At 37.0% G+C, this 12,461-nt stretch overlaps 1 protein-coding gene across 8 annotated transcripts in view; it reads right to left on the reverse strand.

The window, feature by feature from the left end:
• Window positions 1-12,461, reverse strand: part of PHACTR4 (phosphatase and actin regulator 4) — a 75,600-nt gene that overhangs the window by 30,791 nt on the left and 32,348 nt on the right. For 3 of the 8 annotated variants that reach the window (XM_059690566.1, XM_059690565.1, XM_059690568.1), the window contains exon 3: window positions 6,851-7,153. The exons of the other annotated variants lie outside the window; for them this stretch is intronic. In XM_059690566.1, the coding sequence (XP_059546549.1) occupies window positions 6,851-6,896 (46 nt within the window). In that variant the 5' untranslated portion in view covers window positions 6,897-7,153. The remainder of the gene's footprint in view (window positions 1-6,850; window positions 7,154-12,461) is intronic. 8 annotated transcript variants of the gene reach the window in all.

The following is a 12,461-nucleotide window of genomic DNA, read 5'->3' on the forward strand; positions in this document are numbered from 1 at the left end:
CTGGTACACTAGTTCAGGTTTATGACTATAAATCTTTGTCTGATAGGAAGAAAATTCAATTTCTTCACCTAGAAAACTGCAATAGAAAGAGAAACTAACAAATCAACAAATTGTATGACAAAAAGTATATTCATGTAACTACAAATCATCCCTCTTTTTTTATTTTTGATACAATTATACCTCGGATTTGTTATCCTATATAATAAAAAGCCTAATATGCTAAGTGTCTGGTCGTCTGTTCAACCAATCAAAGCATAATATGCTAATGATATGCTAAGGCTGTTCAACCGCTTGCTATGACGGGCACTGACCACCAGGGGGCAGATGCTCCGACTGGTAGGTTAGCTTGCTGCTGGGGTCTGGCTGATCCAGATTGAACGAGATGGGCCAGACATACCCTGGCGCCCTCCTGCGGCCCCTCCCCCCAGCCAGCCCTGCCCCTAATGGGCCCCCATCGGGGTAGGCCGGCTGGATCCCACCTGTGCACAAATTTGTGCACTGGACCTCTAATATACTCACAAGAGATGTGAATTTGAAACTGTTCTTAGGCAAATTTGTACATGAACCACTTGTTCTCAATAATTCTGATTTGACGACCATCTCCCTCCCATTTCCAATTTGACAAGAAATACAGGCTTGGAGTCACATTTGGGTATTCCATTATTTCTGTTTAAACTAATTATGAAGTTTAAAATGGCTTTATGACCCCATTCTTTCCGTGAGAGCCAACACAAGGTAGTTTCCCTCCAAGTTTCCTTTTGTTTGACAGAAAACAGGGTGTAGGATGCTGGCTTTAGTTTTATGATTGTGTGTTCCAAAGAAAACATCTTTTTCTTTGAGTCATGCAGCTACAGGCAACTAGGAAAGCAATTCACAGAGTTGGAGGTCTTGATGTTTTCTGGAGGGGGCGGTTGTTGGGAGAGGAAGATAACTAATCAAATCAGAGTTTGGAGTTTCCAGTTTGAGTAATACCCTGAAACTATGCCCTGATATTTAAACTACTTTACTCCCTCATTCAAGTTGTAGCACCTCACATTTCATAGTCTTGTTTCTATATTATGTATTATGCAGAGTTTTAGTAGTTTCTTTCTTCAACTCCCAAGTTTTTATGGCCAACATTTAATTCAAGTTTTTTAGTTTAAGTTTAGTTGTTCCAGGTGAATTTCTAGGGTGATTTTTAAATAAATGGATAGTATTATTAAAATTTACTTAGCCTTTTCATCTTCAATAAAGTTATCATTAATTATTTGCTATAGATACATTATTATACCTACTTTACTTTCTAGAGATAAGGGATAAAACAGAGTTCAACAATAAACCCTAGGTCAAAGACAGTGTTCATTTTAGAATCCATATTACAACCAATTCTTAATCAACCATGTTGGAAAGCAAGGTAAGGTACTTACTTTTCAACATAGCCTTCACTACCTTCTCCCTGTCACTAGGTTTGGTGATAAGCAACAAATTACTGAGTCTTAATTCTACCTCTACTTCTTTTTTCTTTTCTTTTTTTTTAATATATTTTATTGATTTTTTACAGAGAGGAAGGGAGAGAGATAGTTAGAAACATCGATGAGAGAGAAACATCGATCAGCTGCCTCCTGCACATCTCCCACTGGGGATGTGCCCGCAACCCAGGTACATGCCCTTGACCGGAATCGAACCTGGGACCCTTGAGTCTGCAGGCCGATGCTCTATCCACTGAGCCAAACCGGTTTCGGCTACCTCTACCTCTTATACCTTATCGGGTTTAAAAAAAAAATCTAGATTTAAAGTGTATAAAGTCTCATTCTACCCATGAAACTTCTATTATAATCAGTTATTTGTCCAAAATTTTAAGATCTATAGTTTTTTGCAACCAGATACTTACTCCATTATAAAGAGGGGCCAATTTCTTTTTTTTTTTTTTTAAGTTTAAGGTGTACAGCATAATTATTTGACTTACATATATTGTGTTTCCTTCTATTTATAATCTAATAGTTTCATCTGTTTATTTATCTTTTATGTCCATCTAGCTTGTAACAGATCTTGCTTTTACACAGCATTTTAACAGCATCAGAACTTTGTAAATGGAAAACATTAATTTACAGTACTTACATTATTGTACTGACTTACTTATGCCTTCTAAAAAAAGATTATTATTGGATCTAAAGAACTGTTTTAGAAAACTGCAACAGAATTAAAGAAAGCAAAAGCTGTCACTAACGAACAAAGCAGGCTTTGTCCAGTACAGGTCCATAACTTTCCTTGGAAGCATTGCATAGTTCTGGCCTTTGGGAAACAGAATTGATAGTCAGGGAGAAGGTCTTTCTACTAGTATGTAATGTCCTTGCAGGTATAAATAGTCCTGAGATTCAAACTCTGGGAAAACAGTTTTCTGAGCATAATTGCATCAAAAAGTGATGCTGCTTCGCCCTTGGCAACTTGATATACACACTTTTTAAAAATATATTTTTTTAATTGATTCCGGAGAGAAAGGGAGCAGGAGAGAGAGGAAGAAACATCAATGATGAGAATCACTGATTAGCTGCCTCCTACATGCCTCCTACTAGGGATTGAGCCCGCAACCAGGGCATGTGCCCTTGACCAGAATCGAACCTGGGACCCTTCAGTCCGCAGGCCAACGCCCTATCCACTGAGCAAATCCAGCTAGGGTGATATATATACTTTTTTGATAACAATTCCAAGTTAATAGGAAGGTGGGTTTTTTTCTTTTTAAATTGATTTTAGAGAGAAAGGAAGGAAGAGAGAAGGAGAGAAACATCAAAGGGTTGCCTCCTGCACGAGCCCCCACCAGGGATTGATCCTGAAACCTGGGTATGTGCCCCGGCTGGTAATTGAACCCGCCACCTTTTGGTGTACAGGATGACACTCCAATCAACTGAGCCACACTGGCCAGAGCGAGAGTAAGTTTTGGTGGTGAGGTGATAGAATATAATATATTCTCTCATTAAAAACAAAACAAAAAAACCCTTAAACTTTCCAAAGTTTTACTTGCAAGAAGAAAGAAGGATACATTCTTGTGACAATAGGTTATTCAGAAAATCCAATGGAGTAGAAAGAGAGGGCAATAATTTTTTATTGCTATTCCACATTCAAAAAACAGAAAATTCTATAAGGAGTCCATGACAGACTCCTATACCATCGCTTCCTCCTCATTCCTGGATTTTATGCAGAAAGTATGCCTGTTGCTTCTTTCTTAGAAGAAAGCATTTATTGTTAGACCTATATAGATATATGTCTCCAATGCCTTTGATGACTAAATAATGCCAAGTGTTTTTCTTTAAAGTCCTATGAAGTTTATTTTTAATTAACCCATCTACTATTTATTCCTATGTTAATACTGTTATTCATCCAGCAGTCTCCTTACTAATTTTGCCTCAAAAGAATGATACATTTTGAAATCACCATTCCCAGAACTACTCTCATTATCATGTACAGATTTTAGAGCAAAATGAATCAAGTGACAATGGAAAAAAGAACGTAAGTGGAAATATTATAATACAATATCTTTTAAAACAATAAATTCCTATGTAAAAGAAAAGCAAAAAAAAAGAGGCTAATTAATAAAAGGTATGTGAAGAGTCAAAAAAGAAGAAAAAAGCTAGAGATAGGAAATGGAAGGCAAAGAGAAGGAAAGTTCCAGACTAAATGGTTGGGGAGAGGTTATTAAAATTCTTTGGCCTTGTGCCTAATTTAAGGACATGTGCACTGGTTGTTTTAATATGATACTAAGTAAAGAATTCTAGTAAACACAGAAACAGCTCTTATGTTGATCAAGAACTACAAAGCATTATTTGAAAGTTTTTAAAAATACATTTTTATTGATTTCAGTGAGGAAAGGAGGGAAAGAGAGAGAGAGAGAAACATCAATGACGAGAGAATCATTGATCGTTGCCTCCTGCACGCCCCACAATGAGGATTGAGCCCGCAACCCAGGCATATACCCTGACCAGAATCGAACCATGACCTCCTGGTTCACAGGTCAATGCTCAACCCCTGAGCCTCGCTGGCTGGGCTGAAAGTTTTACCTGAGTAAATCTACAGACTTTCTCCTACGGACATATTTCACTTAAGGATAATTTTTAAAATATGAACTTCTGAGGATGACTACTTATTTCCTTGAATGGACACTACAGCATAAATTCCTACTCAGCAGTCGAATACTCAATTAGTTCACCAGTTGTTAGAAAGATCCTATGGTAAAACTGTTTGGGCATTGACAGCTCATAAATTTGCATATGAGTCTCAAAGATTATTTGTTTGAAAGCAGGCTCTTTTTGGTTAATAGCTCTGGACGTCCATCATAAGTCAAGGGAGTCAACTAACTTAGAAAAAGAAATATGTTTATCTTAAACAAATTTATTAATATTTTGAATTTAATTATTTAAATTCTCAACTAGATATGAGATATACCTATAATGGTTTACTATTATATTCACAATGCCTTAAAAATAATAAATTAATTCAATATATTCAGTAACTTATTTTACATCATTTGGTTTGTCCAAAACTAGTACTATCAATTTTAAAATTCAAAACTCATTACCATATTATAGGCCCAGAAACATTAAAAAATTATTTATGTCTTAATTCACTTTGGACATGCATCGTTTCAAAGAATCTGATAAGACTTTTCAGACCCCTTACCCACTGAAATGCTTTTTGAATTTCATTAAAAATTGTTATGTTTGGTAAAAGCCTTTAAAACAATGGTATAAGTCCCCAAAGTTGTCAATGTTAAACCTTCATGACCCAATCCTGATTTACTCGAATAGAATACATTCTAAATTATAAATACTATAAACAGAGCCTGTCCATTAAAATAGCTTATAGTCACCTAGAAATTATCTAGGTAATAGGAAATAAACCCCCCCAAATTAAATCTAGAGAGAATATAAAAATTTTTGTTAGATACTTGAGTGATTTCTATTTCTTCTTTAGCAGTCTCTTATTAGGGATACTTGGTAGTTAGAAAAATCTATGAATTTGATTCTCATTTTTCTTTAGAAGCATAAGAAATATCAAACTTTATCTACTCAAATGATTTTTTGTGTGTAGTATATAGATGTTAGATGGGCTTTCTTCATAAATATCACCACCCATCATTAAGTTATACCTGCTTACCCATTTCTTGCTTTTCAAACACTCTCATTTCCATCTCATAAATAAATGCCTAGCATTATTTAGGTCCTTATTATATTTGTAAATAAAAAACTAATCTTTGAAACCACAAGAGAATTTAGTGGCCCAAAACTATTCTCACCAAGTTCTTTTTAAAAAAAATATATTTTTATTGATTTCAGAGAGTAAGGGAGAGGGAGAAAGAAATAGAAACATTAATGATGAGAGAGAATCATTATTGGTTGCCTCCTGTACATCCCACACTGGGGATCGAGCCCATAACCAGGGCAGATGCCCTGACCAGGAATCAAGCCATGACCTCCTGGTTCACAGGTTGATGCTCAATAACTGAGCCACAACGGCTGGGCCTAATATCACCACATTCTGGAGAGTGGTTACCTCTGAGAGCAAAGGCTCAAAATGACATCGTAAGTGAATGTGGACACAGAGAAAGGGGTAAGATAGGGTGGGACATATCGCTGTTTTATATTTCATTTCTAAAGCTGGGTAGTGGCCCCAGAGGGTCCTCTATATTCTTTTCTACAACTTTCTCTATTTATAAAACTTTTTTTTGAGTTAGTGAATTGATATGGACCTAGCCCTGATGATCAAGGAAGGTAAAGTGAGTCAAGTCCTGACTTCAGTGTTAAAAATCTATTGTTAAATGATTCACTTTGCAATCCGTGTGCCTCAGATTCAGTAAAACATGAGAAATACTTTGTAGGAATTTCATCTGGCAAGTTTTCAGGAGAAAACTTACCTTTAGAAATTAAATCATGAGACATTTGGGAGTGTTAATCTGTGTTCCCACTCTTTTATACTTTCCTTTAAAGTCAACCACATTTTTCATTTTTGAAGAAAAAAAAAAGGCAACCTAGGACTGAACATGTTTTCTGCTGCTTCCTAAGTGTAAGTAAAAAAGGTATACATCTTTTTAAAAACAGATTAATGTCAAGAAATGATTCACAGGATTTCCTCCACTGTGCTTATATTTAACAACCCTTTAATGAATATCCATTTAAAATTATTTTTCCCTCCTTTCATCTTGTACAAAACCTCAGAAGTTTGGAAAAATAAGTCTTCAGTAACAATGGACTTCCACTTCACTTAAAAGCTCTGAAACTCTGAGCTACACTCACAATCATCAGCCTGATCTCTAGCTATCTCTGAGAGAATAACACTTCAAAAGTAGAGTACTGACTTCAGAAATATTTATACCAAAGTATTGCCTCATGAGAAATGGAAACACCAGCACAATGGAAAAAGCCTGAGACTTATTTGGAAATTGTATAAATCAGTCTAAAAAATTAAATCAACTCTTTAAAATGGTCCTGTTTATAGAAGTCAACAGGTCTAGTTCTACACCATATACACCTATCAATTGCCCAAGCCCTGTAAAATACTAGTAAAACACCACTGAATTCTAAATATGAGTTTCTTATAGCACTTATCTTCTGCAAAGTCAAGAAATTAACAGATGGTTTCCTAGCAATATTATAGATTAAAAAAAACTTCAAAGGGACAAAGTAAAACAACTATATGTGGTAGATTAATACAACTAAGTGAAAAATAACTGATATGTTTTCATTTATTCTTCACAAAGTTATAAATGTCCAAAGTTATAAACGTCGAATTCCTTACATTCAAATCCCTTTAAAACATTCAACTTCACCTGTAGATCTGCCTTGTCTGTCAAGATTTTATTTCTTTGCCTTTTATTACTCACCAATTGCATCTGGATTTACCGGTCTGGAGACATCAGCTTGCCCCATGATTATATTGTCTGATGTATCTCACGACAACAAACTGTCCCGGACCAAAGCGAACTTTTCTTAAAAGATAAATCCACATAAGGAGGGGACGTGCACTCCTCTCTCAGTGTCACTGCCAAACATCAGGAAATGGCATGAGGTCAATCTGCCGGAGTTTCTCTGTCCCTGTATCCCAGCCTGGGCACTGGAGGTTCTTATAAAAACGTCTTCACGCTGGCTCTCTTCACACAGGAATGCCTGTCATTCCAGGGTGCACACTGTGAAGAGCAGAAGTGCAGGAAGGGGAGGAGACTGCCAACCACATTCTAGCTGCTGAGCGGCAAGCCCTAAAAGTCCACACCTACTTTTCCTGATACTGAGCTTGGTTCCTGCTCTCCAGACTTGAGACACAGAAGAATGGGCGCTTACGCAAGAGCCTACCAAAGAACTTATAAATTTAAGCACACAAAAAACCATCAGGGTTATGCATAGCAGGCTAATGGGAGCAGACATCTATTCAAAGGTATGTTTTAGATACAGGCTTGCCTAAAAAGTATCAGACTGTTCTCACATTTCCCTGCTTGCTCTAAAATTGTATTTCTACCTCTGAGTGGCATACCCAAATCAGAAAAAGATCTACGTACTGGGAATTAATAACATTAGGAATGTTATTTTAGGATTGAATATACTTTTTCTAAAAATAAGAAGAAATGTTTCTGAACACTTTGCTTACTAAGATAGTAAACTTGACATAAATATTTGGAAGGTATAATACAATATTTGTCTTTTTTGCCATAGCTCAATAACATATTTGATCTTGGGGAATACAAAGGAGTAGGCCCACATTTTTGGTGTAATACATGGACATATCCGCTAACCACAAGTAGCAACCAAAAGTCCAGTTTACATACTGACATTTCATTTTCATTGATATAATTTACATATAGGCAGCATTAAGAATACAACATGATGAATTTTTATTTACATACATGCCTGTGTATGCTAACGTTAAATTTTCTAAATGTAAAAAAGCCACACATAACACAAACTTACCAGTGTTTGGCCACATGCTCTGGAGTATTTCACTAACACGTGAAGATGAAATGGGGAACGAACAATTTGAGCATTGTATTAAGGAGTTTTACGTAGGTTATTTCATCATCATCACAACTAACCATGTGTTGTGAAGAATATATGATTTACTCTATTATCAGATAAGAAAACTAAAGCTAGTGAGGTCAAATCCCGTGCTATGTCACCAACTTTTTAAGTCCTGAAGCCCTAATATTCCTTCAACAAATAACAGCTACCCCAAAACACAGAGCTTTTAGTTTAAATCCTTGTTCTCCAAACTGAGATCACAGGAAGATTTCTAGTACCTGGGCTTTCCTTTTGCCTTTTCTTAGATAGCTTCTCTCCCCCACCCCCATTGTCTTATCCCCATTATCTGCTTTGATACAGGGGGGGGGGAAAAAAGCAAAGAAAAAAAAAAGCAAAGGTAGCAAATAAGAAAATGACAATGCTAAGGCATCGGTAAGGAAAGAAAGTGAAGAAATACTCAGCCAACATTTAATTGTTAATACTGATAGTAGTCAGAAAAATGGTATATATTGACCATTAAAATAGGAAAGGGAGTAAAAGGAAAAATAAATTGAAAAAATGCTCCAATGTAAGAATTTCTAATACCTTCTAACTCTGGCACTTATAATAATAAATATATCAGCCTAAAAGTGTAACATATGCAATAACAGTTTCCACTACTGTAAAATGGGGGAGGCAAAAGGGGGCAAATAAATTGCCCAGTACCCAGTAGGCACTTAACATATTATAGTTATCATCACATCACCACCATCATCATGAAGATAACACAGCATACTGCTTAAGAGGATAAGCTTTGGAGGCAAATGAAATTTTAATTTCAAATCTATTACTTGGTGGTAACACTAGGCAAGTTACTTCACACCTCTCTGAGCCTCAATTTTCTAATCTGTAAAACGGGCAATACAATATTAAACAGTACAGGGCAGTTATAGGGATGAAATGACATGAACATTTAAAAAAGCCCTTTTGCTGAAACCGGTTTGGCTCAGTGGATAGAGCGTCGGCTTGCGGACTGAAGGGTCCCAGGTTCGATTCCGGTTAAGGGCATGTGCCTGGGTTGCGGGCACATCCCCAGTGGGGAGTGTGCAGGAGGCAGCTGATCGATGTTTCTCTCTCATCGATGTTTCTAACTCTCTATCCCTCTCCCTTCCTCTCTGTAAAAAATCAATAAAATATATTTAAAAAAAAATACAAAAATAAAAAAGCCCTTTGAGCCCTGGCTGGTTTGGCTCAGTGGATAGGGCGTTGGCCTGCGGACTGGAGGGTCCCAGGTTCAATTTTGGTCAAGGGCACATGCCTGGGTTGCAGGCTCGATCCCCAGAGGGGGGCATACAGGAGGCGGCCTATCAATGATTCTCTCTCCTCATTGATGTTTCTATCTCTCTCTCCCTTTCCCTTCTTCTCTGAAATCAATAAAAATAATATATTTTTAAAAGCCCTTTGTAATGGTTCCTGGCACATGAAAAGCTCGCAATAATTATCACAGTTCTTACAGGAAAAATAAAAAGTCATAAAGGACAGGCCAGGTTAAGAGCAGCCAGATAATAGTACATGACAAAAAACTTAGTCATTACAAAGAGGTTAGTCAGAAACGGAAGATGACATTTCTGCATCATGAATCCAAAGAGCAAATTGGAAGACACAGGCCAAGGGGGAAGTGTGAACACAGTAAGGGTTGGTGCACAGAAACATCAAGCAGATGGAACAGTCCAGACAAAAATATTACTGTCAGTAAGTTTAAATCAGGTAAATTACACACACACACACACACACACACACACACACACACACACACACACACACACCAGAAACAGCATTGTAAAATCTATGTTGACAGGACCACAAGAGTAGAACAGATAGATTTATGGATCTTGGTATAGCTGCTTTTTGCCACCCACCAAATTTAACTGTCCATCTTGGCTTGACTCAAGGCTGATTTTAATTTATTGTGAAGGTGGCAATAAAACCTAAAAGAATGACAAGATTCATAGTGATCATTTGGCTCAATCTCCTGCTCCTTACAAAAAAGAAAATTGATGGTCAAAGAGATTAAATGCCTTGCTTACAGCCAGGGCTAAAACACAAGTCTCTTGATTCTAACGCCAGGACTCACTTCAGCTCTTGTATAAATGGCCAAGGAAATATTTACTTCCTAAAGATATACTCATTTCCCAAGGAAGTCCGTATTTTACAACAAGATTTCTCTCAAAACTGCTAATTCTGTTGCCTATGTAACCAAGCCAGTAAATGTTCCTTGGCCAACAATATTTACTTTGTGCCAACTGGAAAAACAGACAAGCAGAGAGAGGGGAAGATACTGGCCCATTGATGGCTTTAAAATTTAACAAAGCCTTGAATTCATTCTAGTTTCCCATGCGTTATATACTATTCTAATTGTCATCCAATAAAAGATACTCTTTTTAGAGTACTTTTCCTCCAAGCTCATTGCCTCAAGGAATGGAAGAGTTAGATAAAAAATTATGAGTCTTTTCCTATTTTGTTTAGGGAAAGAGCAAGCAGGCCTTATAAAAGTAAAGGTTAACAGGTAAAGAAATTTAAGTATAGCTTAGATTAAGACAGCACTTGAAGCCCTCTAACCAGAGCCTCATTTTATTAAAAACTATTTGTAAACACTGCATGTAACCTACAAAGAGCCGAGCACACAGAACCTTTAGTGACAACTTTCTGTTGGCAAGCATATCATATCATACTCTAACATAAAAACATGCTTTATATTTTCAGTCAACAGTTTACAAGACCAATCAGAAGAGAATTTTCATTTAAATATGCTTTATAGCCCTAACTGGTTTGGCTCAATGGATAGGGCGTAGGCCTGCGGACTCAAGGGTCCCAGGTTCGATTCCGGTCAGGGGCATGTACTTTGGTTGCGGGCACATACCCAGTAGGGAGTGTGCAGGAGGCAGCTGATGGATGTTTCTCTCTCATCGATGTTTCTAACTCTCTATCCCTCTCCCTTCCTCTCTGTAAGAAATCAATAAAATATATTTAAAAAATAAATAAATAAATATGCTTTATGCTAAAGTATCAATATAAATTGGATTACCTAGAAGAGTAAGCTTTTAGCTATTTTAATCACATCTCTCTCAGCTTAATTCGGCATACTATTTTCTTATTGCGTGAGATGTCTCAAGGAGGAGAGCTATAGTGAGAGGTATGGGAAAAGTGACTTTCCTCTAGGAAAGGTTGACCAACAGAAATTATTAAAAGGCCACACAGGTACATATTCAAGTAAGAGACTAATTTTCAACTTTTGCATTTATAATTGGGGGAAGGAGCAGTTTCCTATTCTGTACCCCATGATCTAATTCTAATCTAATCTAGTTAGCTCAGGATAGTTTAGGAGATATCCTACAACTAATAATCTGTGTCTAAAAATTCATGTGGAAATTAGAAAGCCTTGCTAGTCATTTGTAAACACTTCATGGTCTCATCTACTTGTAGAAATTGTTCCCTTGGCCTGAAATTTTTCCCCCAGATCCATGTAGGAAACACCTACTAATCCTTTAAGAACTGGCTCAAATTTTCTTTCCTTCCTTCCTTTATTTATTTTAACAAATAAAGAACATTTGTTTTTCACTACGACTTTATCTTAGCACATAATTAAACTGTCACTACCCCCATCCCAATTTGAAGAAGGGTTAGTACAGTGAATGTTATAAAACAGATATAAAGGATTGGACTCAACATTAACTGACAAAGAAAAACTTCCTTCTCTAAGTCATCATAACAATGTTTAAGTAAAAAGAAAAAAAAGAGAGAGAAAGGGGGTGATGGGAGTCCAGTTGAACAAGATCCTCACATTTCATCTAACACATTCAATCCTGGCTAGAGTGTACCAAAATGGAAACAGGATTACTATAATACAAAACTTCCAAAACAGATAGCTGTACACACCTGTGTTCCAAGCCCACCCCCAACCCCAAATGCTTGCAACACAACTATTTCTTTAATCCAATCTCTGTTATAAGGCTGGTATGTCTGGGTATCAGCTCGGTAAATAAGACAGCTGAGGTCTGCTAGATCATCAATAAAATCAAGCAGCTGGCTGATAACCTGTGTGATAGAGGGGCTGTTAGGATTCATTCTCTTCAGATGTTCTTCAGGCATTTTACAAACGCCTTCCATGCATTCATTCACTGACTCACAGTCAGCATAAGTTCTGCCTTCTGGTCTCTTGGTAGGCTGTACCAGCAAAATGGTGTGAGAATTCACACCAAACTCTTTCCCTGCAGCTGCCACCGCCACACCACCACACACACCACGAGCTTAACCACAACACTGCCAACAGCCAACCCCCGCGAGAGGACGCTTCCATTATTATAAGCCTTTCCTTAGTTACTTGAGCAAAATCCCAATAAAGATTTACTCATCACTGGTTATGTGCTCAGCAATGTGTTGGTGCTGAAAACAACAGTTTTTGCCCTTATAGGATCTACAATAGAGTCCAATGAGTACTTAGGCACG

The sequence above is a fragment of the Myotis daubentonii genome, chromosome 3, assembly GCF_963259705.1.
Source record: "Myotis daubentonii chromosome 3, mMyoDau2.1, whole genome shotgun sequence".
Taxonomy (NCBI): Eukaryota; Metazoa; Chordata; class Mammalia; order Chiroptera; family Vespertilionidae; genus Myotis; species Myotis daubentonii.